Here is a 27,923-nt window from a genome sequence, read left to right on the forward strand (position 1 = left end):
GATTAGTCAGTGTTATGGTCATTGTTCTTTAACATTTCAGTCTCTGTGTCGGTAATGTATCAGGAGAATGCCAATCCAAGTTTTCTAGGGAGCATTTCTTAAGAATAGTTACTGAGGTCAACACAGATGGTAACTAAATATCTCTAAACTGGGACTAAGGGGACAAAGGGCATTTTTCTTCCTCTACTCTGACATCCTGGAGGACAACAACAGTGTTTAAAGCCTCTGAGCTCTTTTTTCTTCCATCCTAACAGTTGAATATGTCAGGCCTAATATCTGCTATAATGACTGTAAACTCCTGGATAAGAAATGAAGATTTATTAATAGTTCAGGAATATATGGAACAATTAGGGTAGTTCATGGAATAGGCACTTAAGTTGCAGCAAATGATATCAAGAAGTTGGAATGATTTGGGGTAGGGTTAAGTGGGTTTGGTTCATTACCTGGAATTTCCACTTTTCTTTTTTGTACTGTAATTACTGATGGTTTCTCCACATACTCTTCTTGCCACAGCCTGCCCAAGTGCAGAGTATGCTTGTGGATATGAGGAAGAAAAGGGGTAGAATTCCTTGAGACCGTTTGAACTTCTCCAGGGGATAATTTCTCCATAGTTGGTTTTAAGTAGCACCCAGAGTTACCGGAGAAAGGAATGTGACTCTGGAAGTAATGACAGTGAGCAGACAGGCAGGAAGCAGGTTAGGCAGCAACTGGAAGTAGTCAGCAAAGACAGAGAAAGACGGCTTTTGATAGTATAAAAGAAAAGGAGAAAGATCAGAAAATTCTGAGAGAAATAGAGAAAGGCATCGACCATTTGGGGGATGCTTGCACAATAATGAGTGTCCTTCCTGTTTCTTCTTTTCAAACCCTGAGTGTATTTTAAATTCATTTTATCATGATATAATTTGCATGTAGTAAAGTTTTTAGTAGTAAGTGTACCATGTTGTGATATTTGACAAAATGTAGAATCATATAAGCACCACCACTCTCAAGAAGCAGAACAAGTCTGGTACTGGCTGCTCCTGCCTGTCATCTTAGGAGGCTAGATCTGAGAATTGTGGTTCAATGCTAGCCTAGGCAGGAATATCTGTGAGACTTTTATCTCCAATAAACTACTCAAAACAAAAAATGTGGCACTTGTCTCAAGTGGTAGAGAGCTAGCTTTAAGCTTATAGAATCTCAAGGACAGCACCAAGGCCCAGAGTTCAAGCCCCAGGACTGGCTAAATAAGTGAATAAGTAAATAAATAAATAAAATAATAGTGATGATGATGACGATGATGATGATGATGACACATCAACGATGGCGACAATGATTATAAAACATAAATGTAGAGTATGTTATCTGAATTCTGTTTTCTAGCTGCTTGGGGGGCAGAGACCAAGGGATTGCAGTTACATCCCAGCCCAGCACAGAATTTATTAGGACTCCAGTCGGTTCAATAAGCTGGGCATTGTGGCATGCACATCTGTTGTCCTTGCTACAGGAAAGTACCAGATCTAAAACAGTGACACTTGCCTGTCATCCATCAGCTTCATCAGTGTTAATATTACATGGTATTTGTTACCTTTGTAAAAACTAAATATACACACCTATAAAGCCCATGCTCACTTAGAAAGCTACGGTCATGATTTATGACAATTGGTAGAAGATAATTTTTCATCTGAAAGTTAGTGTTGATGACACAAAACAGAATATTATTCTGTGGTTTTTGGTAAGCATTATTCTTGAAATACACAAATAATAACTTCCTGTTCATTGTTCACCTTATCTAATTTAAATTATCCCCTCTTGCTTTCATTTATAAGTGGTAGATAATAATTTTATATTATTAAGCAATTAACCTGTAACTAATGGTTACAATTACAATTGATTATAAGATGATTTTGCAATTGTAATTTATAAATAAAAATATACGTACCTCATATGGTTCTCCAATATTTTGTTCATAACTTTGCATCCATATTTGCATTTTATGCTGACCTATTGTTCTTCTTTCCTTTCTTGCCAATGTACTATGTATCTTGGTCCATTTGGACTGTTAGAACAAAACACCAATACTTGATAGTGTATTAAAAAAGGCATATTTCTCTTGATCACAGCTTTCACTCTGCCACCTGAACCACACCTTCAATCCTTTGAGCCTTATTTATCTCAATTCTGGAATGTGGGGAGTTTAAAATCAAATTAGCATCAAAGTTTCATGAGAACTCTTCTGGGTTGAAAACTGCCCAACTTTTCTGTGTCCTGATGATGTAGAAAAACATATCCTTAGGCTGTCTGTAAGTTTTCTGCCTTCATATTCTAGTCATATTTTAAAAGCCTCACCTCTAAAAACAGTACAAACAAAATAATAAACTTTGCAAAATATAAACCTTACATGGATATAGAAATTTCAATAACATTATGTCTAGTTTCATTGTTAAAGGCTATCAAATCAGATAAAAAGTTACTTCAAAACTTTTATTCTTTAACATAATGTTTCATAATACTATATGCTTAAATGATATTGGCTGCATATTAGCTGTAATATAAATTAGACATGAGATAAACATATAAGCATAAGCCAAGAAGCTGTATTTCATTTTCTAGCTGAAAGATTTTCTTTCCAATAGTATTAGCAAAATGGAAACTATCCTATTGGTCTCTTTCTGAAGATTTCACCTCATGGTGAGATTTGGACATTTCTGGCCTCTTCTGATAAATCCTGAGACAGGTCCAAGTAACTGGTTATAATATCAAATATTTTGGGGTCTTAAAAAATAAAAAAATTAATATAAACATGACATATAATATATATGTATATAATACATATATAACACTGTTTAATATAAACAATGACAGTTTCCCCCCAAAAGAATATATATGTATATATATATACATATATATATATATGGTAATTTTAAGGTATGTTTGTTCAAGTTCCTACCATAGGGTAAGCAATTTAGAAATTCTATTTCATTTAAATTTAAAAGAATTTTATGAGGACAGATAAGGAAACTGAGGCACACAGGGTAAAATTATTTCCTTATAATTACATAGAAGATGACAGAGATGGCATCCAAATGTTACAATTATACACATAGCCCTCTTCTCTTACTCATACATGATAACTTTCACCTTGATTTTCCAGGCATAGTTTTCTCCTGGCAGCTCCTTGCTTTATTATGTTCAAAATCAATTTATAACCAATAACAGCTTTTATGATTTCCAAAGATCCTGAAGATCAATATTTATCCTGTTATAGATTTGGATTGTGGTAAAATTAGAAATGAAATTTGGTTGTGTGTAAAAACTGTGCACTTGGTTCAATGCAAGAAGCTAATTGTGTTTAGAACATTCTGAAGTACAGGAGAATGTGATTCACATGAGAAAATATATTGAAGATATTAGGAAATGAGTAGCTTTTATAGAGAGTGCATTTCACATGTTTATGCTTTAGTGAACTGTCAGTACTTTAAATGACGAGCACAGTTCTGAGGGATCAGGAGCTGGGTGATATTAATGTCACATCTAAACATCAGGACATAAAAACCACACAAGCGTACTCCTAATTTAGTGTTGCCTAGTTCAGCCAATTCCCTGTATTTCACATGGCTTAAAGAAGTGTATGCTACAGCAGATCCCAGGAGGGTGTACTGTCCCCCTCTTGTCATTGCCAACCAAGACAGCATCTGGGACTCTAGGGCTGAAGAATTTTTCTGAGTTTGTCTGCAGCCTGCCTGGAAGTGTCAAGAAGTTAACATTCACTTTTCTGCCAGGGCTGGCTTCAAACTGTGATTCTCAGATCTCAAGCTCTTGAGTAGCTAGGATTACAACCGTGAGCCAGCAGGGCCTGGTGTATTTGCTTAGATGGTTTTCTTTTTTTAAAAAAGTAGTATCTCTTAGAGCCCTATTTGTGGGTCTAATTCTGAGAAAATTCAAACAGAAATAGACCAATATTTAGATCTAATTTTGTTTGAAATTAGGTCAGCAATTAAATTCTCCCTGATTATTTTATACTATTTCCTACAAAAGTTGATATTTTACAGTTTCCTTTAGTTCTAACATTCAGATTGCCACTGTGAGTGCATAGAGGGAAGGAAAAGCCAGTCAGGGTCTGGGATGGTAGTGGGAAGATGGAGGACAAGAAGGTAGTTAAGTGGTAGAAACTTTTAGAGCAGGTAATTAATTGTACTCATTTCCTGGGGAGGTGTGAAGGTGGCAAGAGAAAAGATGTCATGTGAATTGAGGCATGGAGCCCTTGGCATGGGTTTTATTGTCCCTGGATTTCTGTTGCAAAGCATACTTGCAGTAACTGTAAGGATCTAGGCACCAATGACCCCCACTTCTAATCCTAGCTACACAGGGGGCTGAAATCTAAGAACTACATTTGAAGCCAATCCAAGCAGACAAATCCTCAAGACATTGGCCACCACTTAACCAGAAAGATGGAAAAAGTGGGGGGCTCAAGTGGGAAAGTGCTAGCCGTGAGCCAAATAGGGTAGAAAAAGCACAAAGCACCAGTCCAGGCACCGAAATTAGTGAATTAGTTAATTATTTAATTACTCAAATCAGGTCGATGGATTGGTTGATGGATAGAAAAGAATTTCAAACCATGGCCAGACCGCTTTAAGGCAAAGTGCAGGACTTGTTCCTTCTCTGTGTGTCACCTTGCTGTAACTCCACATCATCTGCATCAAGCACCTACACTATATTCTCCTCTGATCTTTCTCCAACCTTTCACAATGACCATATACACCTTCTGGGAAATCTCTTCCCTTGAAGTCTTTCTCCTTCCCATAACATTTGAAAAAGACAGATACACTGTCTAGTTTACATGATCTGTTTCCAAATAATCATTATTTCCCTCTTTCCAAATATACAGACTTCTCTTATAATAAGTACCATGCTACTAGTCTACCACCTGCTGTATATTAAGGTAACAAAGGATATTACTTTTACAAAGGTAATAACAAGGTGGTAAAATCCTTCTGCAAATATCTCCTAATATTATTCTTGCTTCCTTTGGTTTGTACCAGAGACATGGTTGTGTTGAATTTCTTTTTCACCAAACTCCAGACCACACTTTTTTACATTGTCAGTGGATTTTTGAAGCCATCAGGTACAATGTGTCCTGTTAATACTTATTCTGCTTAGGAGCATGAGCTGGTCACTACCATACATGACAAAGCAGACATGATGCCAATCTGGGTTCTCACTACCCAGTGGACAGCACTAGCTTCACTTTTAAGACTAAGCAAGCGGGGTTAGATCTGAGAGGGACTGAACACACAAGCAGCTTTGAAAAGGTGGCATTCCATGCGATCATCACAAGACCAAGCTCTATGGGACTCCATAATTCACAATTTATCATTTCCATTAAGCAAAGTCAGACCCACTTGGCTGAACGGATGGGTTTACTAGAAAGTAATGTGTGCTTTTTCCTCATCTACTGTGACATTAATGTTTGGCAACGTTACTGCTCTTCTATAAATGACTTCTAAGGAATTCCCAGTCCTTACAGCTTTCTCCACTTCCATTAAAATTTCCCATTTCTCTCATGGCCTGCTCAAAGGTCATTTTGCCATTCCTTAAGAATAACTTCAGCCCCAGCAGAATCTCTAGGATGATTTGAATTGTTATGTTAGCCATGAGTCTGGGCTGAATGATATTTTCTCTTCTCCAATCACTCACGGGGAACGTCTTCATTATAATGGTGAATGTATTTGTTAAATGTACATATTTCTTTATCCAGTTGTCTTCATTCTAATTGTAAGAACAGTTCACTTCTTATTTTGATTTGGAATAGGCCAAATATCTGAAGTTTACCTAGCATTGTCCTGAAAGTGAAAATATTCTCATGTTTTTAGCTGACTCCTCTTGCTTTCTTTTTTTAAATATTTTATTGTAAAGAGGGGTTACAGTTACAAGAGTAAGGCATTGTTTTTCCCTCCTTTGTTGTTCTCCCACTATCCCTTCTCTTCCCTACCTCCCTTACCCTTCTCCCCCTCCATAGTTTTAAAGTTCATTTCCAATATACTGGGTTTCATTGTTGCTGTTTTAAATCTACTATGTGATTTTTTTTTTGTTTCCTTTGTATGTTCTTTCCCCTGTTGTCATTGTATTTGATTTTGGTACCCTGCATCTTGTATATACATTTTTCTAATTTGGTGAGGGGAAGAGGAATAACAAAACGCTGAAACAAGGACACAGGATGACTCCTCTTGCTTTCTGTTATTCTACACGCTCTTTAATTGGCTACAATAGGTGCCAAACTCTAAGATAGTGGAGGAAGACACCTAACATTCAATTTCATCAATTAAAAATGTGCCAAATTTCAAATAATTTAATACTAGTTTTGAAAAGTATAATAAGCAACTTATGATGTACTAGTCCAAGAAATTTTGCAAATCTTTTTTTAATCATAGCACGTATTGTTACTAGTTGATTATTTATTCCATTTTATCTTACCAGAAAGGCTCATTACTATCAAATGTATTCCATGACTATGTTAAATCTAACAGAGTTTTCTTGTTTATTCCATTTTATTTTACCAGAAAGGCTCATTACTATCAAATGTACTCCATGACTATGTTATATCTAACAGATTTTTCTTTGAAGGAGTCTCTATATAATTATAATGGAGCATTATCTAAAATCTTTATTAATTTTATGTCAGTATGCAAAGGGGTTTCAATACTTCTGTTATTTATGTATCTATTGTTGCCAAACATAGAAAAGTTGATATAACTATTTTGATTATCAAAGTATACAGCAAATGGATTTTCTCCTTCTTTATTTTCTGTTTTATCTTTCCACATTTCCTAAAGTGAAACATGGAAGTGATAAAATGAAGTAAGAGTGAAAAGAACCTTGTAATATTAGGAACTCAGGAAACATAGCAAATGTCACACATTTCTACTTGCATGTTCTAGCACTTGGATTGTGAACTGTTGATTGTTCTTACAGTTTAACTCCATTGTGACAGACAAAATAATCTAGAGTTCAAAAGCTTAACTCCTCAGTGACAGACCAAGATAAATAAATAAGTAAATAAATATAAAGTTCAAGAAGAAAGAAAAAAATAAGTAAATAAAACAAGTAGGTTTGCATTTAAATATAAGGAGGAAAGCTTGTCCCAGGCTTGTAATATAAATAAATGCCAATAGTTAATTGAAGTCTTTTGCCAACTTTGTGCTCTACATAATATTTGGGAGCAACTTAACCCACCCCCAACCCAAGGGTTGGGTATGCTTGCCTCTAACCTGTAATTAGTCCACACCAACAAGAAGCATGTTCTTCTTTCTTGAATAGACTAATAATTATTTAATAAATAATAGAACTAACTTCACAGAATTTAAGAATAAGATACAAAATTACTCTAAAATTGAGGTTTGATTTGTGGGGGGGGAGTGTGGGAGTGTGGGAGTGTGTGGGGGTGAATACTAGGTGTGAACTAAGGGCTTCTTGATCTTACCTAGTCTTTTCTACTTAAGGCTGACACCCTACCAGTTAGGTCATACCTCCATTCCTGTCTTTTTATGGGTTAATTGAATCTAAGAGTCTCACAGACTTTGAACTTTGACACTTAGTTCTCAAATTCCTGAATAAATTTTACATTGCTGTATTCCCATTGCTCACATCAGCCTAGTTTTTGATTGGGTAAAATATTATCTCAACTTTCTATTCTTACCAAAAGAGTGATTTCTGTACTCCTTAAACTTTCCTTCCTAGCTTTGAATTTATATATCTTCTTAGAGGATAACTTACCAATACCAGAATAAAACCCTGCTTTTCGTGATCAGAATACAGTTGGTTTGATTTCTTCAAAATCACAAGCTCTGACAAGGCCAAGGGGAAAACACTCCCAGTTGAGAGTAGCTGATTAAAATGGTTTTAGGAGAAACTAGTAAGGAAAATTAAGGGCAGTGCTACAAATTATATAATGGAATCTAGAATTCAAGCATATGCAGTTTCATATTTAGCACCTCTCCAAGAGACATTTTATAATAGAACTGCTTTATATTTAGATCTGTATCATCCTTGGTTCCAGTCCTCTGAGGATACTCTCAGAATAGTAAGGACACAAAACCTCAACATCTTTTGAAGAGGTAAATGTCCTTTGTGTACAAAGATGTTGCTACCACTGGCCCATTCTTAAAAGATGTGTCTATTTTTATTTTCTCTTTGCTTTTTGTCTTTTCAAGTATTCATCAACACATACGCACACGTACACAGACACACAGGTACACACACACACACACACAGATGAATAAAGGATAAATTCAATCTCTATTAAAAATAAAGTCCACCAGGCTGACTTATTCTTACTGGAATGCCTGTAAATAGATATTCAATATATACTTGTTGAATGAACAAGGTAGTTTTTTGCTCTGCCCATCAATGTGGTTCTTATAACATGTATTTTAATGACTAATTTAGAAACCATTATTGTATAGTTAAAGTATTCCTTAATTCTTTCTTGTAATGGTTACTGGCATTGCTACTACTCTCTGAGGAGAGAGCAGTAGGAATACATTCTTGGTTTTGTTTGCTATTTACTTCTCAGAGTAATCAATTTAGTTACATATATCTGTCACAGAATCTTTAAGATATCTATTAATGGGTATGACTTTCATTCAACACCAACATTGTTCATAACTAGTAAACAAATAATGGTCCCAACCTATCAGATATAGAAAGTTTATACCTCAGCACAATAAAAGGAATATATTATAAGTCTCTAGCTAGCATAGTACCAAGTCCAAATGCACCTTTAAAATTTTTCCAAAGGAAAAATATTCATTCTATTTCTATTTGACATAAGATTGAAGCTTAGCCAGAAAAATCAAATAAGAGAAAGAAATAAAAGGCCTCTAAATCAGACAGAAAGAAATTGAATTGTCCTTGCTTGCAGAATAACATGATCTTATAAAAGACAAAGCCTGAAAAATCTACATCTGTGAAAATCTGTTAAAATAAGCGAATTCATGAAGAACGCAAAATCAACATAGGAAAATAAGTATAATTTCTATTGAATGAAAGCGAAATTATAAACTAAAATCAAGGAAACAATCCCAATTGTAAGATAAGTTGTAAATTTTTTAGAAATAAATTTAATCAGCCAGGCGCCAGTGGTTCACACCTGTAAGTTTATCTACTCATAAGGCTGAGATCTGAGGATCATGATTCAAAGCCAGCCTGGTCAAGAAAGTCTGTGAAACTCCGATCTTCAATAAACCACCAGAAAACGAGAAATGGTGCTGTGGCTCAAGCGGTAGAGCGCTAACCTTGAGCTGAAGAGGGCAGGGACAGAGCCCAAGCCTAGAGTTCAAAACTGACAAGTAAATATATAAGCAGATAAATAAGAAATTTAATCATGAAGGTAAATTTTACCTGCCCTGAATACTATGAAACTTTGATGGAGTACACTGGTATATAAGGAAAAAGACACCACTAACTACAAAAGATCCTAAATAGCTCTCAGAATTTTGGCTGAAAAACAAAATATGTGACCATAGCAAACAAAAAAAAAACAAAGTGAACAGACAATGTATATAATGGGGGGAAAATTTTATAAACTAGACACTGGATGCTGATTTGACAACCAAAACATACATAAGTGATCTCTATATATAATAGATGGTTTAATAGCAAAAGATCTGGATAGAAAAATTATCCAATAAAGACAAATACATATCTAGATGTAATATGAAAACATATGCAGTATCACTAGAAAGTGAAAATCACACAGACCCCATCTGACTCTAATTGGAGTGACTTTCACAGAGAAGTTGGAAAGTAACTGTTGATATGATAGATGAGAATGGGTAATCCTTGAACACCGTTGTAGAAATAGTACAACCATTATGGAAAACAACATGAAAATTACTAAAAATAAAGAAAACTACACTGTGATCCATTAATGACAAAACCAGGTGTGCAAAATAAAAACAGGAACATAATAAATGAAGTTGCCCTACAAAAGAAAGACATAGCTACTCTCCTTATCACAGAACTGTTTACACTAGCTTCAATATGGGATCAACTTCAGATTCCATCAGCAGATGGATGATGAAGATATATACATACAGCATAAACAAATGGGATATTATTCAGCCACATACAAAAAAAATTGGATCTTTGCCTTGTTTCACTTTTTTATACTTTGAATAGGTGCTTCAAAATTAAAATTTTTTTTTTGCTCATTGTCAAAGTTGGAAATAACCTGTAAGTGAATACAAATTGCTATATAATACCACATGTACATAAAAACCATTCCTCATTTTGGCAACTTCTCAGATAACATTTGGGATATTTGGAAGGAAATGTCTACAAGGATTGTTAATTTTCCAAGAATACACACTTCAGAGAAGCTTTACCTGGAATATTAGCTTACAAACAGGATAGAGGAGAGTGATAGAAGTGGTTAATGACCCAGATCACTGGACACATAAACAGATATGTTAAATTATAAACCTCTTATACAGCTTCCTAAAGTGGAAAAAGAAATTAAAAAAAAAAACCAAAATTTGTATAACATACTAAACTCTACCAAAATTAAATGTAATAAGAATTTGAGTGGTTTATAGTTTTCACATGTTTAATATAAGCTTTGTGGTTTGTTAGCCAAGTGATGTAGAACGGAAGCATTATATTAACATGTGACACTAAAATGATACTTGAGGAAGTGGCACTGTATCTCAAGTGGTAGAGCGCTAGCCTTGAACTGTACAGCTGAGGGACAGTGCTCAGGCCCAGAGTTCAAGCCCCATGACCAACCAAAAAATATATATTTATAATAATAATAAAATGATACTTGAAACAAACATCACTCATACTTAAAAAGGAAAGTCATTTTCTTTTTAAAAAGTTTCACTTTAAAAATGTTATCACTTTGTGTTTTTAACAGTTTCTAATCAATTTCAAGTATATTGGTTTGTTTTATATTATCATTGATATCCAAGGTCTATAACAAAACAGTCAATTGTAACATTTAATAAATTGTTTTAAGCTGATTGATGATCAAAATTATTGAATAATTAAAATCATTTAGAGTTCTGAAGGAAGGTAATGCTGACTAGGTAATTGCAACATTATACTTTTATTAAATGCTTTGCCCAATTTCCTATTGGAAATACATTTAGATGAAACTAACACTGAAATAAACCTAGTTGTTTTTAGTAAGTGAAATAAGCCAGACCCAAGAAACATAGGGCCCATGTCTTTCTTTCTTTGCAATAACTTTTATATGTCTCAGACAAGCAGAAACAGTAAGATAAGTTGATGTTAGGGAAAATAAACCCCAAGATAAGAACTCAAATGGATTTTCTTTCTTGCCATTACTTCTAACATATTTAAAAGATGATTTGTTTGTTGCTTTGTATGTCCCTCCCCCACAGTACAACCCCTGTTTTCACAGTAGTTGATGCTGGTATAATTTGTGCAGGGGAAGGGGAAAAAAATAGTTTAAATAGGGATACAGGTAGACCCATTGCAACAATGAGATGTACAAGACATTAGGTCAAAAAACAAACTTTACATCTTTGGCCCACGGAGGGGGAGAGGGGGAGAGATGGGAAGGGATGGTAAGAGGAAACAAGAGAGGAGGCAACAATGCTTGATAAGAAATGTACTCATTACCTTGCCAATGTAATTGTAACCCCTCTGTACAGTAATTTTACAATAAAAAAATATGAAAGTTCTCAACAACTTGACCCACAGCTGGACTTTGGAGCTGAATACCAGATAAGAGTTCATTTGAATTTCTTGTATCCAGTGGCTAAGAACTGCCATCCTCTGACCTTAGCCCACTACATTGCACGGATTACCGGTAAAACAACAGTGCCCACTGTTTGTTGTTTATTTGTTGATACTCTAAGCACCAAATTTTTTCAGGTTGAAAGCAGTTAGTGAGGGCATATTTTTCATGGGATTTTAATAACGATATTTAAAATTTATTTGCTCAATTTTTGAATTATTGCTACTTTACTATATATTCATTGTTTTTGTTTTTACTTTTATATATTATGTTGCCTGCTTATTTCCTAAAAAAATTAGAATACCTCACAAAGAAATTCAGATAAATAGAGTACTATTGGTTTGCTTCAGATAAGAAAGGTAATCTGGAATAGAGTTCCCAACACATAGAGGGATTCTTCCCAGATGAAAATGAGTAACCTTGGAGAAAAGAGGCCTGAGAGTAAAACAAAACAACAACAACACCACTAACAACAAAGAACTAAGGAAAGAGGAGTAGAGTAGACCAACCCACTCTGATCTACACATAAGGTGTACAAGCGACACATGCACTCTGTCCTGCTGATGTGGGATCTTCTCCAGCAATGCTGAGTCTCAGACTTCCGCTCTATTTATACTTAAAGGGGGTGGGCCCAGAAAAGGTAGTGTCCCTGAGAGGTCTTCTAGGGAAGCTGATTTACATATCAATAGGAGTTGGAATTTACATCCTGGCAGCCACACCTTTCACCTCCTCTTTCAAGGAATTGCTTCTTACAATTTCCTTCTACAAAGACCAGGCTTTTTGATTTGGGTTAGGTGCAACTTAGGTTTGTCCAGGCTTGGAAAAGGTTTATTGTGTTTGTTTGTTTTTTGCTTCATATTTTTATTCTGTTTATCTTCTCTATTGGGACTATTGTTTATTACTTTTCCACCAGACTGTATGCAACTTTAGGTGGCATCATCCACTGTATCTTGTGGATCTTCAAAAGTAGCTGAGTTTGTGTTTGTTAACAGGTGATCATCCAACACTTATTTTGTTTGGAGTTTGTCAGGCCTGATGCTCAACTGGTGCTGTACCACTTCAGCCATGTCTTCGTCCACTTCTGCTTTTAGTTTTGGAATATGAACTTGTGTTTATGCTTAGCCTCTCCTGAACTGAAAACTTCCTATTCACATTTTCTATCCAGCTGAGATGAAATGCATACTTGCTTAACTATTGTTTGAGATGTGATCATGGTTAGGTCAGCCCACAGATTGGCCCCTCCCCCTGCCCTATCACCAGCCTGAAACCAGTAATCAGCTGACTGTTGATGATCACATGACTCTGAGTCAACAAAGTATCCTAGGCTCTGAGGTCTCTTCCTCCCAAGTCTATTTTCTATGGTGGCTCCTGCTTTTCTTTTCTTTTCTTTTTCATTTCCCCTGTCAGTCTTAGGCTTGAACTCAGAGTACAGAATCTGTGCCTGAGCTTTTATGCTAGCTCAAGTCTAGCAATCTCCCTTTCCCTTCTCTCTAGTTTAAACACCACGTAGGACTATGCTTATTATAAAATGGAATGTTAAACGGACATAAGAGAACAGACTATAGAATGCTCATAAAAATAAACAATACATAGATATGTATATATGCACATATATACATATGCATACATATATATATATATATATACACACATATATATACGGACATATATCTTGAGGGTGGTAGTGTAAAAACTTGAAAGCTTTTACTTTCAAGCTTTGGTTAGTACAGATCAATCTTTTTTTTATTTTGGGGTCGGGTCATGGGGCCTGGACTCTGGGCCTGGGCGCTGTCCCTCAGCTCTTCAGCTCAAGGCTAGCACTCTACAACTTGAGCCACAGTGCCACTTCCGGCTTTTTTCTTTTTTGCTTATGTGGTGCTGAGGAATTGAACCCAGGGCCTCAGGCATGCAAGGCAAGCCCTCTACCACTGATCCACCTTCCTAGCCCACAAATCAATCTTGATCTTGTCCTTGCTTGTTGACCCATGGTGTTTGAAAGCAAATTCTCCTCTACTGAAATAGCCAGCAGAGAAGTAGAAGCCTAACACTACCTTAGCATCACTGACTCTCAAGGAAGCATCATTTTCATCCACATATGATAATAACAAAGGGGATGAACAGAACAATTAAGTCACTAGAGTGAAAGAGAGACAGCAACAAGGAGCCATCACACCTGGGCAGCATACTGTTGTATTGTTACAACTGGTGGCTATTGTGAACCTGTACCTAATGTATAAATTAAGCTATGCCACAGTTAATGAATCTCTTAGCCTGAGTTGCGACTCTGTTCATTTTTACACTAAAAAACAATGCATGTTCTTCTATTTAGAGACATGCCTTCATCTTTAGTGTTCAAGTACGTATTTTCATTCTTCTCCGTTATTAACAGCTCTTTCTCTGAGTGCACAAATTTGTTTATTCATTTTTTTTTTGAACTAGGACTGAAAGTTAATCAAAGAATCCAATGTATAAGGAAGTGAAACACTCAGATGCTGTATGATAGAAGTGTCTCTTTTTTTTCCTTCCCAAGGTGAGTACAGAATCTACTCATAAAAAAGCTGCTCTAGAATTTTGTGTCACTGAAAGTAGTACTACTTTTCTGTTTTAGGCTGTTCCTAGGGCTTGAACTTACGGCATAAGCACTGATCGTGAGGGTATTTGTTTGTTTGTTTGTTTTTGCTTTTCGTTGTTGTTTCATTTTCTTTTTCTTTTTCCATATCCTACTTGGACCACAGCTCCACTTTGGTGGTTTATTGGAGATAAGACTCTCTTGGATTTTCCTGTATATGCTGGCTATGAATTGCCATGCTCAGATCTCAGCCTGCTGAGGAGCAAGTATTACTGGTAAAACAACAGTGCCCACTACATTCAGTGTTGTTTTTTGTTATTCTGAGCCCCAACCCCTTTCAGGGTGAAAAGCAGTCACTGGGGACTCGTTTTGGCATGGATTTATTTTTGTAGCAAATTTTTAATATTTATTTGCTCTCTTGTTGCATTGTTGCAATGTTAGCTTATCTTCATACAATTTTTTTTCACATTCTATATTTTATTTTATGTTTTCTCCATATTTTATAATATAATGCAATTATTGTACAAATAAATTCATATTAGTACATTACTAGTGGTTTGCTTCATTTGAGAAAGGTTCTCTGCTTTAGAGTTCCCAACACATAGTCTCTTCTCTTATGACAACGGGATACCCCTGGAAAAAAGGGGCCTGACAGGAAATTGGAGAGAGCCAGTGGGGTATCTCCAGATAAGGACACTCTTAGCCACATTCCAAAAACTCATACTGCCATGATCAAGATCAAGAAACACACCAACCCGGCCCAGAGGCTTCTCTACATAGTGAGGCATCACTGGGGAGGTGGTAAAAAGGGTGTAAAGAGTGTTCTCATTCACAAACAGAAGGAGGAAAAGGTCCTCATATTCAGTGAGGTTGCTCCCTATGGCAGAATCCCTAACAACTCCCAGGGCCCAGGTGGAAGAGTCATCTACAGTAACCTCCCAGTAATGTTTCCCAGAGCTGAAGACTTGGTGACCAAAAGCAGTGAAGAGGAGGGAATCTTCAGAATTCAAAACTCCATCTTGATGGTCGTGTCTAACACTGCTCCCATGAACTTGATTCCCCACCGCTTCATTGAAGGAAATCTCCACCCGGCACTGGCTGAGCCTCTCTATCAGTCCAGGCATGGGAGGGGCACTGAGCTGTGGCCTCAGAGGGAGAGGCATGAAGACCAACACTGACTCACAGCTCTTTAGGGTCAACTCTACATCCTGAAGCAGTTCCACATCTGGCTTCTGGTATGTTTCCATCAGCTCCTGATATGTTTTCCTAAGTTGATGCTTCTTCTGAAGCATTTGTGTTTCCCTTTCTCTGAGTTGCAGTAACATGGCTCTTCCTTCATTGATCAGTAGCTGGGAATGCTGCCTTTCCTCCTCCTGGACACCCAGCTGCAGCATTGCAAAAGCATCCTGGGTCATGCCTCCGTATAGGTTCACATAACGAATCCACTGGTTGATGAGTCTCCTCTTCTTATGTAAATTGCGCTGGTTTTCTTGAGTCTTTTCCCATACAGTGTCCATCTGCTTTGAAATCACCTCCCTCTGCTCCTCAGCAACCCTTTCTATGAGATGGTGTTTGTGAGCCCTGTGCTCCTGAGACTGGGAGCAGCTCCTACAGAGCAGGGCCCTGTCCACCTCACAGAACATCTGCTTGGTCTCCCCGTGTGTCCCACACCTGTATTCCTCAGAGCTCAGGAACCTCCTGAGGCTGGCTCTTCTGGCAATGGCCACCAGGCTCTTCAGAACCACGTTGGTTTTGAGGTTTCTCTGCTGGCAGGGTCCCCTGCATCCAGGGCACCTGGCTGGAGTCTGGGTCTCTTCCCAGCAAAGGCAGAGACAAGGTCGACAAAAACTGTGCCCGCACTCTAGGGTGACTGGCTCTATGAAAGTGTTTATACAGATGGCACAGCTCACTTCCTTCTGGAAGGCCTGGGCAATGTCAGGGTCCATCATTCCTAGAATCTAATGAGGTGCTGGTGGCTCACCCCTAGAAGCCTAGCTGCTCAAGAGACTGGGATCTGAGGATCAAGCTTTGAAACTGCCTCTGCCACAAAAGTCCCCCTGACACAGATTCCTATCTCCAATTCACCACTCCAAAATCAGAAGTGGGCTTTGGCTCAAGTGATAGAGCAGTAACCTTGACCACAAAGGGGCCCTGGAACAATGCCCAGTCTTGAGCACAAAGTGGGCCAGAGACAGCACCCAGGCCCTGGGTTCAAGCCCCACAACCAATAAAACAACACCACCGACAACAACACTAAACCAAGGAGAGAAGTATTAAGAGAAAAGAAGATTCTCCTACTCTGATCCTCACCTGGAGTTTCCAAGATCCAAAGGGCCTCTGTCCTGCTGCTGTGGGATCTTCTCCAGCAATGCTGAGTCTCAGACTTCCGCTCTATTTATACTTAAAGGGGGTGGGCCCAGGACAGGAAGTGTCCCTGAGTGGTCTTTTAGGGAAGCTGATTTACATATCAATAGGAGTTGGAATTTACATCCTGGCAGCCACACCTTTCACCTCCTCTTTCAAGGAACTGCTTCTTACAATTTCCTTCTACAAAGACCAGGCTTTTTGATTTGGGTTAGGTGCAACTTAGGTTTATCCAGGCTTGGAAAAGGTTTATTGTGTTTATTTGGTTTTTGCTTCTTCTGCTTCTGTTGCTGCTGCTTCTTCTTCTTCTTCTTCTTCTTCTTTTTTTTTTTTTTTTTTTTTACTTCTGTTTATCTTCTCTATTGGGACTCTGTGTTTATTACTTTTCCACCAGACTGTAAGCAACTTTAGGTGGCATCATCCACTGTATCTTGTGGATATTCAAAAGTCGTTGAACTTGTGTTTGTTAATAGGTGATCATCCTATGCTTATTTTATTTTGAATTTGTGAGGACTGATGCTGGGCCTGTGCTTTACCACTTAAGTCATGTCCTCATCCACTTTCACTTTTATTTTTGGAATATGAAGTTGTATTTATGCTTAGCCTCTCCTGAACTATTCACACGTTGCATCCAGCTGAAATGAAAGGCATATAACACCTTGTTTTGGTATTGGTTGAGATGTGATAATTGTTAGGTCTGTTGGGAAACCTCTCTCTTCCACTTCTGCTTCATTTGCTCGAAAACTGTAATCACCTGACTATGAGCCAACACAGGATCCTAGACTCTGAGATCACTTCCTTATATGGTCCTTATATGGTAAGATCATTTCCTGTACTGCCCTGTTCACCCCTCCCTCTAATATTGAGAGAGTTCCCAGGGCCTGAGATCACTTCTGCTTCTGCTGCAATATAGCTCCCCCCGTTTTCTATAAAATTTGCCTTTATACTTCTCCTCTTTTTTTTTTCCTTCCTCTCTGTTTTCTCCTGCCTAGATTTTTTGCCAGTTAGTGCTTTGTTCTCTTCCCAATAACCTCTTTTCTCCCTCAATCACTTGGCAGGTTTCTTTCTAGTGAACCTTATATTCTTGGAACATTTTACCTAGGCAAGTTTTGAGCCATGATTCTCCCAACCTCTGTTTTTTACTTTATTTCATCTATTCACTTTAATTACATTTTTATTTTATATTATTATGAATTTGATATACAGACGTATTACAGTTACATAAATCAGATAAACAGTACATTTCTTTTTCAAAAATTTCACTGTTTCCCTGCCTATCTTCCAGCTTTCCCTCCCATCCCATCCAGAAATTATATATTTTATTTTCAATATAGTGTCCAGTAAATACCACTCTTGAACACTTTTCTTTCTTTCTTTTTTTCTTTTTTGTCCATTATGTGGCTTGAACTCTGGGTCTGAGCACTGTGACTGAGCTCTTCAGCTCAAGGCGCATGCTTTACCACTTGAGCCACAGTGCTACTTCTGGCTTATTCTGCTTATGTGGTGTTGAGGAATTGCACCCAGGGCCTCATGCATGCAAGGCCAGCACTCTACCACTGAGCCACCTTCCCAGCCCCCACTGCTGCATTTTTTTTCTCCCTTAGTCCCTTCTGATCCTCCCCTTATACTTCCAAAGACATATACATGCACAAAAAGAAAAAGTAAAGAAAAAGAGCAAAAAGAAAAAAAAGATTAAATGCTTTTGTTTTCAGTTTCTCAGGTCCATTTTCATAAATAGTGTCATCAGGTCCTTCTAGGGTATCAACCCCATGCTTCCCCTCCTCCCACCTCTTCTTTGTGAAGGACAGCTTGCAGCTTTCACAGAAATCACCTGTGGCTGTAAATCACCTGACTGTGAGTCAACAGAAGGACCCCTGGCTTTGAGGTCACTTCCTTATTCTCTGAGGTCACTTCACTTCTGTTGGGGCCATACCTCCTCTTCCCCTTTCCCTGCACAATATCATTCCACCATTAGTCAGTCTACTGCATGCTATACTTGTGCTATATCCTACTTTCCAGTGTGGCCTGGCACAACTCACTATACTACATCTGGTGCAGGCTAGAGGTTTGGTGCTCCTAATTAACTCTTTTCTGCCTGAACTAAGAGGTGTTCTCTTTTCAGCAATCCTTATAAGCATTACTTAGCATGATCAGATACACATAGGCATTGTGTCTTTCCAAGACCATATTTTTTTTTTTACTGGTAATTTTTTTTCCTTTTATTTATTTATTTATTTTTTTAAATTTAATTTAATTTAATTTTATTTGTGAACATACTGTACAGAGGAGTTACAGTTACATGGGCAGGATAATGCGTACATTTCTTACCAAGCATTGCAGCCTCCTCCATTGTTTATCCTTCACATCCCTTCCCAGCCTCCCCCCTCCCCCCCAATCCCAATCCTTCTCCTTCCCCCCCCCCCCCCCACCAACGTTGTAAAGCTCGTTTTGGACATGACAACTTGTACTTCTCATTGTTGCAACAAGTCCACCTGTATCCTTAAACAACTGGTTTTTCCCCATCTCCTCCACAAGTTATACTGACATCAAATATAGTGAAAGCAGGGGTTATACTGTGGAGGAGGGACATACAAAGCAACAAAGAAGTAATCTTATAAATGTGTTAGAAACACATGCATGAAAGAAAAAAAACATTAAAATACACATCTAAGGGTTCATTTTCCTGACATCACATTATCTGACCTTTTCCGCTTGACTCATACATATACTAGATATTACAAATAAGGGAAACCATGGGACCTACGTTTCTTTGGGCCTGGCTTAATTCACTTAATATAATTTTTTCCAAGTTTTTCCATTTCCTAACAAATGGGGCAATGTCATTCTTTCTGATGGAGGCATAGAATTCCATTGTGTATATATACCACATTTTCTTGATCCATTCATCTACTGAGGGACATCTGGGTTGGTTCCATATCTTAGCTATGGTAAATAATGCTGCAATAAACATAGTTGTGCTGGTAGCTTTAGTGTGGTCTTGTTTGTAAACATTAGGGTAAATGCCCAAAAGTGGGATTGCTGGGTCATAGGGGAGCTCTATGTGAAGTCTTTTCAGGAACCTCCATACTGCTTTCCAAAGTGGTTGAACAAGTTTACATTCCCACCAACAATGAAGTAAGGTTCCTTTCTGTCCACATCCCCTCCAGCATCTGTTGTTGTTAGAGTTCTTGATTTTTGCCGTTCTAACTGGAGTGAGGTGATATCTCAATGTTGTTTTGATTTGCATTTCTTTTATGGCGAGGGATGTTGAACATTTCTTCATGTGTCTATTGGCCATCCTTCTTTCTTCTTCAGAGAAGCTTCTCTTTAAGTCTTTCGCCCACTTACTTATTGGGCAGTTGTTTCTTTGAGGATTTGTTGTTGGGTGGTTTAATTTTTTGAGTTCCAAGTATATTTTAGATATGAGACCCTTGTCCGTTGTATGGCTAGTAAAGATCTTCTCCCAGTCCGTGGGCTTTCCCAAGACCATATTTTATGTCACTTAAAAATTAGAGAAAAAGCCCAGCCCCAGTGGCTCACACATGTATCGTAAAAACTCTGGAGGCCGAGATCTAAGGATCAATTTTTAAAGCCACTCCAGGCAGGAAAGTCCATGAGACTCATCTGCACTGAACCACACCAAAGTAAATAAATAAATAAATAAATGCCCAAAGTGGAACCATGACTCAATTGGTAGAGTGTTAGCCTTGAGCAGAAAAGCTCAGGGACTGTGCCATCCCCCCTGAGTTCAAGCCTTGGGACTGTCAAGAATATGTAAATAAATAAAATAAACCCTTTGAATCTGGCCTAGCTTTTCAATCAGATTGAACCTGTGAATCCCAGAAGTTTCCATTTCTTCATTTCATTCTCAATCCCAGTGGTCACAATTTCCTTCTTATACCTTTAAACTATTTTTTCAAGGTCGTAGTTTTGGGCTGCCTCCCGCTGCCTCCTGAGAACTCATCCACTATCCAGAGAACAGCTCTAATTATACATCTCCCTGATGTAGAAATCTTCTGATCACTACTCAAGGCTTAACAGAATAAAACTAAGACCCTGGGGTAGCATTTAAGACCTTTAGCAGCAGGGACTTCCTCAGGTTATTCCCCAACAATATTCATCAGAATAAAAGTTTGCTAAATTGGCCCATTACAGAGGGTCAGTTATTATGGTCTAATTTGCACTGGGGTAAACACACTTCCAGGAGTTTGGGTTTAAGCTGACTCCTCTTCAAATCTCAGCCTAGGCCTTTCTACAAGTTATTCTAAGGCTCTAAGTGGAAATAACATTCAATAAGAGACTGTGGGTAGAAGGTTCTCTTTGTCATTATTATGGCTTGAACGTGTCCTCATAAAAGTTCAAATATTAGAAACATCTTCAAATTTATATATTAATGGTATTTGGAGGTAGGAACTTGAGGAAGTCATTAGGCTTCAATGAGGTCATGGCAGAAGGCTCCTGATGATGGCATTAATGGTTCTACGATCCTAATAATAGAGCAGGTGAGGCAGAAGTATCACAAGTTCAAAGCCAGCATGGAATAATTAATAAGACTATAAAGTGCTTGACACAGAATAACTGACCAATCAACTCCTTCCTTCCTGATTTTGACAATAGCCTGTTCCAACAGATGATACTGGGTGACAAGTCACTATCTTGAGAAGATGAGCTGGCAAAGAATCCTCCAAAAGAATGAGGACTGTCTTAATCAATCTCCTAAACTATTGTTCCTCATCCTTTTGTGTGTGTGTGTGTGTGTGTATGTGTTTGTGTGTGACCTCATTGCATCTCGGGTAAGCATTTTGTTCATCTCCATATGATTATGAGAGAAGGGATGAATACAGGACAATTAAGTGTCTGGAGTGAAAGAGAGATGGCAACAAACAGCAGAAGAGCATAATGTTGTATTGTTAGAATGGGTTGCTATTCTATGCTTAGTATGCCTAGTGAATAAATTAAGCTTTTCTATGATTATCAATAGAAAATTGCATGGTATATTTAGAATAACTATTCTCCATAGGGGTCTTGAACCCAATCACTTCTAGTTACAGAGCAAATACAACCAAATGCAATACTTACAAAAAAACTATATGCCATTTAGTATTCTGTAGCTGCTTAGGCAATTATGGTCTAGATGTTGCCTTTAAATGATTACCTTGAAATCATCCAATTTATCAAAAATTAGTAAAGACCAAAAGTAAATATAAGACAACATTGAATCTCACAAAGAAGTATGTTGAACATATCCAAGATAAAACATCTGGTGGCAAAATTATTTTTTTCCAGCAATCAAAATGCCTTAACAAAGCCCGGTGCCTCTAGTTTATATCTTTCACTCTAGCTACTCAGGAGGCTGAGATCTGAGGATCACAGTTCAAAGACAGCCAGGGCAGGAAAGTACATGAGACTCTTATCTCCAGTTAACCACCAGAAAATTGGAAGTGCCACTGTGACTCAAGTGGTAGAGCACTAGCCTTGAGCTGAATTGCTGAGGGACAGCACCCAGGCCCAGAGTTCAAGCCTCATGACTGACAAAAAAAGCCTTAACATTGTGACTTTATTTTTAGTGAGTGTGTCAAGGTTGGCAAATCCTGTCATTCTCCAACATTGGAAAATTCTGTTCCCTGTCTTTCAAAAGTGCATTTGTAACACAGCTGGTCACTAGTGGCTTAAACTTGTAAGGGTAGCTATGCAGCTGTTCAGGAAGGCCAGGCCTCAGGAATTTGGTTCAAAGCCAGCCCAACAGACAAATCATTGAGTCATAGCTCCAGTTAAATATCAGAAAGATGGATGCAAAGCCAAAGCTCAAGTGGTAGAAGGCAGACTTGAGAGAAAAACAAAGGATAGGGCAGGGTCTTTAGCACCAGTAGTGGCACACCCACACACATGAAGGTAGAAAGAAAGACAGGAAGGAAGGAAGGAAGGAAGGAAGGAAGGAAGGAAGGAAGGAAGGAAGGAAGGAAGGAAGCAGGGAAGGAAGAAAGAAAAAAGGTAAGGAAGGAGGGAAGGAGGGAGGGACGGAGGGAGGGAAGGAAGGAAGGAAGAAGGAAAGAAAGGATGAAGGAAAGAGGGAAGGAAAGTAAAAGAAGCTTCACTGTCAAATAAGAAAAAAATCAAATCATTCATGAGGAAGAAAGAAAATTTTTAAAAGCTATCAATTAAAATGCCTTTAAAAAACTTGTTCTGAATTATATTTACATAGTCAAGAAAAAAATCATTACTAAGGCTTATTCTAGTTTCAGAAATCCACAAATATGAAGAGTTATTGCTGTATTATACATTTTACTTAAGTTTGAATCTTTTACCAAAATGTTATAAAGCTATTTTTAAATATAATGAACTATTTTCTCAGTTGTTGATTTACACAATTTCATTTCAGTTAAGATACAATAATTGCCATTTATTTCCATGATATGTGTTTGAATGTCTTTCTGATTCTTGCATTTCTGTCCAGTTTATAAACAATAAGCAATTGGGATAATTTTCTATTTGTTTCCTTGTAGAATTGGCTTATTGGTATAGAATATTAGATGTTCAGAGAATGACATTTTACCTCTAATCAATCTATACAAATAAACTAAAAATATCTGAAAATAAATAATATTAAAAAATTTTAGAAGCCAGCATGTATTTAAAAATAAATTTAGAAACAAAATAATGAAATGCTTTTAGATATATCAACAAAGTTTAAAATACCACTGGGTTTGTTTGTTTGTTTTGTTCTGTTTTTGGTCCCAGGATTTTAAATCTTTGTTAAGGAGGTGCTTTGCCATTTGAGTCTACTTGGTTAATACTAGATCCTCCTATTTGTGCTTGCTGTATTGTTACAATGTTACATGTAAGGTACCACACTTCAACCATTGTTTGAGATGGAGCCTGCTCAACTTGGCCTTGATGATCTTGAAGTATGATTCCTCAATCTCTGTCTTCCAAGTAGCTGATATTACAGGTTTGAACTACTATGTATGGTAAAATATGTGCATCTTATCTGCACAAAGGCCAACACATAAAAGCAGGACTTAGTCATATTGACATAAATACACACCTTTTCTTATTGACATTAAGTAAACCTTTACAGAATAGAGGCCATAGCCAAATTACTTGTTCTTACTTGTTTTCATTTTAAAAGTGTAGGCTATGCTTGTTTAGTTCTTCATTCATTATTTTTAATTCGTAAACTTAATTTTTAATTAGAAAAATGCATAGAAAAGAAAATTAATTTCTTCTTGGTAAAATAAATTAACTAGCATGTTTCAGAAATGGTATATTAGAAGAATAAAGGAAGAAATATCATATTTCAGTATCAGTTTATTGTTTGTAGAGCAATAAGACAGGGTCCTATGGGCACAGTAAAAGTGTTTTTCAAGATGTGGCTTATCAGCATGTGAATATTGTAACATAATTTTCAATCTGTATAGCTCTGATAGTTCACTACTGAAATGTCAAACATCAAAATTTAGATCAAGCTCCAGACAAAGCAGTGCATTTGTACTTCTGCATATCGTCTTTGCCTCTGTCCTTATAATCAAATCCACACGTGTTGATTTGCTTAATTACAAATCAAATGATGTTAGGCATTTTCTTCCATTTTTAAAGATAAGTATTTCATTTCATTTGGTTACATTCTATTAATAGTAAACTGGATTGTTCTGTAGCTTTATACTGACAGTATACATTTTTATTTTTTAAAAAACGTTTTTGTGGGGCTGGGAAGGTGGCTCAGTGGTAGAGTGCTTGCCTTGCATGCATGAGGCCCTGGGTTCGATTCCCCAGCACCACATAAGCAAAAAGAAAAAAGCCAGAAGTGGCGCTGTGGCTCAAGTGGTAGGGCACTAGCCTTGAGTTAAAAGAGCTGAGGGACAGTACCCAGGCCCAGAGTTCAGGCCCCATGACCGGACCCCCCCAAAAAAACAAAAACATTTTTGTGCAGATATTGAGTCTTTAACTCAGGGCCTCATTGCTGCCCCTGAGCTTTTCTGCTCAATGCTAACATGGTACCACTTGAGCCACAACTCTACTTCCAGCTTTTTGGTGGTTAATTAAGGATAAGAGTCTCACAGACCTTCCTGCCTTGTGCTGTCTCACACTTGACCCTATAATCTCAACGTCCTGAGTAGCTAGGAAGATAAGTGTGAGTCACTTAATATTGATGGCACTTTACTTTTATATTGTTCTGAATACTTTGTTTATATACTATACATGTGTTTCTGCAAGCAATTATATAATCCACTCTAGCACATGAACAAATCCATAAGTCTACCATAAAGTCTAGATGTAGAGTTTCTAGTTCTTCTTGTTGGTATTTTATATTACAAAAATCTGCCAAGATAGAAGCTGTGAGTCTAAAAACCTGAAAATCAATTAATTAGAAAAGATTGGATAAATTAGACCACTGAAGCAAAGCTTCTCTCAGATTTGATCTTTTTTTATTTTTCAAATATTTACGTTAAGTTTCTTCTTGATTTCTTTAGAAAAATCACTGTGAAAAGTTGTGTGGTATGATTTAGAGAATGGTGTCACATTTTTCTTTTTTTTTGGGGGGGGGGGGTCCGGTAGTGGGGCCTGAACTCTGGGCCTGGGCGCTGTCCCTCAGCTCTTCAGCTCAAGGCTAGCGCTCTACCACTTGAGCCACAGTGCCACTTCCGGCTTTTTTCTTTTTGCTTATATGGTGCTGAGGAATCGAACCCAGGGCCTCGAGCATGCAAGGCAAACGCTCTACCACCGAGCCACCTTCCCAGCCCCAATGGTGTCACTTTTTGACAAAGGAAAAATGTACAGTTTGGGAATATATGTAGTGGAAATTTCCACCGAAGATGTAGCATTTAAAACACATTTTCTGAAATGGACAGGGTTTTTAGAAGCAGGTAGCAGAAAATAAGGTAAAAGACAGATGTGATTATTGTAAAAAAAAAAAGGTATAAATATGAGAAAATGGAAGGTATGTGTATCTAACCATATTGTTAAGATTTGGTTAATATTAATTCTCCATGCACAGGTGAATATAAACAGGCAGATGCGGTCAGATTCTTCTATGAGTTGGCACTTACTTGGAGAGTACATGGTTCCTCCTTGACTCCTAATAGTTATGAGGACTTTAGTTTTTTGTATCTATATTCAGAGCAAGAAGAAAGCACACTTTTATAGCTATCAAAACATTCACAATTTTCACAAATTCATATTCTTCATTATGGATTTCAGATAGTTGAGAACCTAGCCAAACTCAGCAGCAGAAAGCTGAAAGTCTTTTATAACTGTTTTTTTCCCCATCTTAACAGAGAAGATTTAGATATAGAGACTTTGTTTCCTAAAGTTGGAGAGCCAGAAGCGGCAGTCTAAGCTGAATTTCTTTGAAATAACACCAGTGCTCCTCAGGGCCCACCGAAGCGCTGCTATCTGAAGACCGGACTTCTGGGAAAGGGGGCTTAATTCTGATTCAAAGACATCTCATTGTCTCTGAATATAGAAATCGTCTCACCGGTACCCTGTCCTTCATAATCTTTCACAAAGCAAATGACAAGTACACAGCAGAAGAAGATCCAATAATACTCCAATGTTTATGTACCTCATAAACAAATGCCAGAGCCCTGCAAGCCCCTCTTCCTACCTTACAAATCCCACACAAGTCAAATTGGAGGGACCTAGTTACATATGGAACCCAGCTGCTAAGCAACCTGAAAAAGGTACCTGTAAGTTCCAACACATGAGAAATGTACTTATTATGTTGCCCATGTAATTGTAACCCCTCTATAAGGTATTTTCACAATAAAAAATGCAAGATTGATATTAGTTTAGTAATAAAGGATTTTTAGAATGTGAATAAAAGAAGGAAATACCAAAGCAAAGACAGGCAACTGCCAACTCTCTGCTTTGATTTTATTTTATCATTTGAATCCACAGATTCTATTCCAAATATTTTCATGCTTCTTCCATTTCACCTAAAACATTGTGTGAGTTGGAATTTTTCAGTGCATCATAGCTTTTGTGAAGTCATTAACTACCTGGGTCTCAAAATTTGCAAGTCATATTATACAGGATTTACCTTTGTTTTGTCCATGGAGACTGCAATTTAATGCCCATATTTCAGTTTTTCTTTCCTTAGCAGATTTTACAAGTCACTTGCTCTTTTCCGAGGATATATAATGGCAGTATTGTCAAGTTCCCTTGCATTCAATTCATTTGATTCAGAAATGTTCTAATTTTCTGTTGGAGACACAGTTGATGTGTTTGTTGGAAGCATTTTCATTTGTCAAAGTCCTATTCTTTGTGTATGCTTTCCCCATCTTCCCATTCCTTCACCTTTCTTCCTCACCCACATCTCTTTCCACATGGCAAATAACAAGAAAAGGATTCAGGACAAATTCAAAAATATGCAGATAGTTCAACCAGTATTGTTCATATACACAAATGCAATTATCTACTTTTGTAGCATGAAATTTGAAGCTTACTAGAAAGTTTGAAATTTAACAGATACATACCATAAAAAATAAACTTTATATTAATTAGGACTTTGTCCCTCTGTACACCTGAGTAACTCCACCATCTGTTTGTGCACACCTACTCTTTTGCCTAATATTTGTATGACCTTAGTCCTGAACTTGAAAATGGTGTAATTTTGTAGTCAGGACAAGTATTATAAATAATATCATCAAGTTGCTCAAACTTACAGCAGAGTCACAGACAACAAAAAATCCTCTACTCTCCATATCCAGAGAGCATGCTCCATTGATCTTTCCTCTCAAACATTGTTCTGTTGGTACTTCTCTCTCCATTTCTATACAGATGTTTGGCCTTAGTGACTCTTTAAGATCATTTTGATTTCCTACCTTTTGGATTCTTTAAGTTTCTGTTTCTGTTTTTCTCTAATTGTGTGTTTCTGTCTTTACCTCTTTCTTTATGATTCAGATCGTAAATCTCTGTCAAAAGTAACTTAGATCCAATACTACTTCCTGACATCTCTTGATTAATAACTTCGAGTAGTTTGTTGTCTCTATTAGGCTCAACCATGGACTTATATGAGACATCTTAAAATCTATCCTGTACTCTTTGTTGCACAGGAGGATACAAGCCAAACAATGGTCCAGTGATCTTCCCATCCACTTTCACTTAGAATTCACGGTTCTCTCTACACTCTCTCCTTGAGCATTCAGTATACACTCATCAACTACAGAGTCTGATTCAGGATTGATTCATGGTCCTTCATGTTGCTCTTCCTGGCACCAATGATACTTATGATTCATTCATACACTGTGC

The 27,923-nt window shown here is 37.4% G+C and overlaps 1 protein-coding gene across 1 annotated transcript; it reads right to left on the reverse strand.

The window, feature by feature from the left end:
- Nucleotides 1-14,923: 14,923 nt before the first annotated feature.
- On the reverse strand, nt 14,924-27,677 carry LOC122109793 (tripartite motif-containing protein 43-like). Its single transcript, XM_042682379.1, has 2 exons — nt 27,557-27,677; nt 14,924-16,185 (listed from the first exon to the last, which is right to left on the reverse strand). The coding sequence occupies exons 1-2, from the start codon at nt 27,675-27,677 to the stop codon at nt 14,924-14,926; spliced, it is 1,383 nt and encodes a 460-aa protein (XP_042538313.1).
- Between the last annotated feature and the right edge of the window lie 246 nt (nt 27,678-27,923).

Source organism: Dipodomys spectabilis, unplaced genomic scaffold (assembly GCF_019054845.1).
Source record: "Dipodomys spectabilis isolate Male_0828 unplaced genomic scaffold, ASM1905484v1 ptg000002l, whole genome shotgun sequence".
In the NCBI taxonomy this organism is placed as follows: domain Eukaryota; kingdom Metazoa; phylum Chordata; class Mammalia; order Rodentia; family Heteromyidae; genus Dipodomys; species Dipodomys spectabilis.

Coding starts and splice junctions, on each gene's coding strand:
- LOC122109793 (XM_042682379.1), bottom strand. CDS start 27,677: ATGGTTGAGCCTAATAGAGACAACAAACTACTCGAAGTTATTAATCAA. Junction 16,186..27,556: donor TCTGAATCATAAAGAAAGAG/GTAAAGACAGAA, acceptor ACACTTTCATAG/AGCCAGTCACCCTAGAGTGC.